Here is a 2,524-nt window from a genome sequence, read left to right as displayed (position 1 = left end):
CAAAAAATTTTTTGCTTTTCTACAATAAAACAAAGTTAGTATTTTTTTAAATATCCGAACAAATACTTTCTTTTGAAACGAAAAGTAATCAAATTAAAAAAAAATCTACTTTTCTTCTAAGAATTATTATAAAATTCAATTCAGTGTATAAAAATCGTTTTTAATAAAAATAAGTGACTTCACACAAGTTGGCAACACTCAAGAAAAAAATGTAATGTCACATTTTCAATGTTGCCAACACAATTTCAAAATGACATGAATTAAAAAAAAAACGTAAAAAAATCAAATTCAGAGATGCCAAAAAAACCGAATTTCCAAAATTACAGGCTACTTTGATCAGAAATTTAATTTTTCATTTAGATATTTCAAAAATAATAGAAATTTATTTAAAACGCACCGAAATATTATTTTTTCTACAAAGTTAGTCATTGTTTTTTAAATAGTTGGCAATGCTTAAAAAAATTGATCTGTCACATTTTCAATGTTGCCAACTCAATTTGAAAATTTATTTAAAACGCACCGAAATATTATTTTTTCTACAAAGTTAGTAATTGTTTTTTAAATAGTTGGCAATGCTCAAAAAAATTGATCTGTCACATTTTAAATGTTGCCAACTCAATTTCAAAATGACATAAATCAGAAAAAACGTAGTAAAAAATCAAATTCGGAGGAGCCAAAAAGACTTATTCTGGTCCGATTTTCCAAAATTACAGGCTATTTTGATCAGAAATACAATCTTTCATTTTGATATTTAAAAAATACGTAATAAATTTTTTTCTACAACCGTGAATGTATTTAAAACAAAAAAATTACATAAAATTAACAAAAAAACCCACTAAATAAATTTTTGACTTTCTTCAAACAGGAGTTGGCAATGCTCAAGAAAAAAAATTCAATGTTGCCAACTCAAACGTGCCAAAAGACTTACTTCTGGTCCGATTTTTGGTATTTTGTATAAACTGGTACCAATATCCGCTTCCGCAACAGGTGAGCTGTTCCGCACAGCACTTGTAGCTATCTTTCGCTTTCTTCTCATCATTGATGGTCATATTCTTCTTTTTGGCTTCTTGTACCAGCGACTGTGCTACCGTATACCACGCTTCTTCGTAGATAATCGAGAATTTGTACCATTTATAGTAGTCCAAAAGGGACACCACCGATTTGGTCACCTGTAACCCAATCGTCCTTGAACCATGTAAAAATTCTAGTCTAGTCTAGTACCGGTTAAGTGAAAAATCAAATATTTACCACAAGGGTGTTAATTTCACGTCACTTGACTTTCAATTCAATTACACAATGCGACAAAATTTTATATCATTTTGTTCGTCTCAGTGAGACAAATCAAATGCACTAAAAAAATTTCAAAAAGTCCACACACTGAACTAATTAACTTTTTTCTAATTTAAATGAATTTAAAATACTTTAACTTTAAAAAATCATTACTCAATTATTATTAGGCCGATTTCCTTCAAATAAAAACCATTTTAAAGGGATGGCTTTGCCCTTTAGGATGATATAAAATTTGAAATTCAATGTTGGCAAACTTTTCTTCGAACAGTGTTCGAAGAAGTTCGAAGTAAATCGAAGTAATCCAAGAAAAACCCGACGAGTATTTTTTTTCTTCGTCACCATCGTGTAGAGCATCTTTTTATTAGTAAGAATCCAAATTTTTAAAATAATATATCGAGTAGTTTTTAAGATATGATTTTTTGAAGTAAAGGTTTGCTAATCAAGCATTGCTCCATATGGGAGAAATGCATGTTAATCTTACTTAAAATTGCATTTTTATAAAAGTATTTGTTTTAAAACTCTTCTTTTGCTTAAAAATGGTCAATTGCACCTTAATTGTTCTAATTAGAATAAACAAAAACTGTTTGTTTACTTAAAACAAATAAAAAGTACCTGAGTACCAATTAAAGCAAATAAGGAGTTTTTTTGTGGTAAAAATGACCACTGATCATTGAGTAAAAAGGATCTAGAAGTTTAAGACACGAGCCTTAAATATAAGAGCAAATCTTTTTTAAATCAAATCACTTTCCATTCAGATTTCGACTTGTTCACTTTGTTCTAGCTTTCTGAACTTTTTTTGAAAATGTTCTGAGCAAATGCTTTCTCATCACTTTCGAGTGATGTTAAATGCAATAAGTCACCTGATTTATTTTGTTGGTACATTCTACAATTTTAAGGCTCGGATTATATGCACGAAAAATTCGTAAAATATGCGCATTTTCACAAAAATATTAAAAAATATGCTCCAATATATGCCAAATATGAATCGATATGCAAAATTTTTAACAATAAAAAATCAAAGTTGGGATAAATTTTTATCCTCGAATACACTAAACTTTGTATTTTCGTCATCTTGAACTGCACACAATAAATGAAAGAATAAATAAATTGATTTGGCGTGAGACAAGCCATTTTAATAACCTAGTAATTAACCCTTTCTAAAAAATCTGTACTTTTCAGATCACATCACGTTTTTTGCTTAAAGTATTTATTTTTTGAAAAAACTAATTGATGA

The 2,524-nt window shown here is 28.4% G+C and overlaps 1 protein-coding gene across 1 annotated transcript in view; it reads right to left on the bottom strand.

The window, feature by feature from the left end:
* The window catches only part of LOC123010397 (receptor-type guanylate cyclase Gyc76C-like), a 67,644-nt gene that overhangs the window by 17,693 nt on the left and 47,427 nt on the right, over window positions 1–2,524 (bottom strand). Inside the window, exon 5 of the mRNA XM_044407265.1 lies at window positions 929–1,169. Within this exon, the coding sequence (XP_044263200.1) occupies window positions 929–1,169 (241 nt within the window). The remainder of the gene's footprint in view (window positions 1–928; window positions 1,170–2,524) is intronic.

Source organism: Tribolium madens, unplaced genomic scaffold, assembly GCF_015345945.1.
Source record: "Tribolium madens isolate multiple individuals breed KSU strain unplaced genomic scaffold, Tmad_KSU_1.1 Scaffold_19;HRSCAF=116;Tcas5.2_LG9, whole genome shotgun sequence".
In the NCBI taxonomy this organism is placed as follows: Eukaryota; Metazoa; Arthropoda; class Insecta; order Coleoptera; family Tenebrionidae; genus Tribolium; species Tribolium madens.
This window is presented reverse-complemented; position numbering and strand designations above follow the sequence as displayed.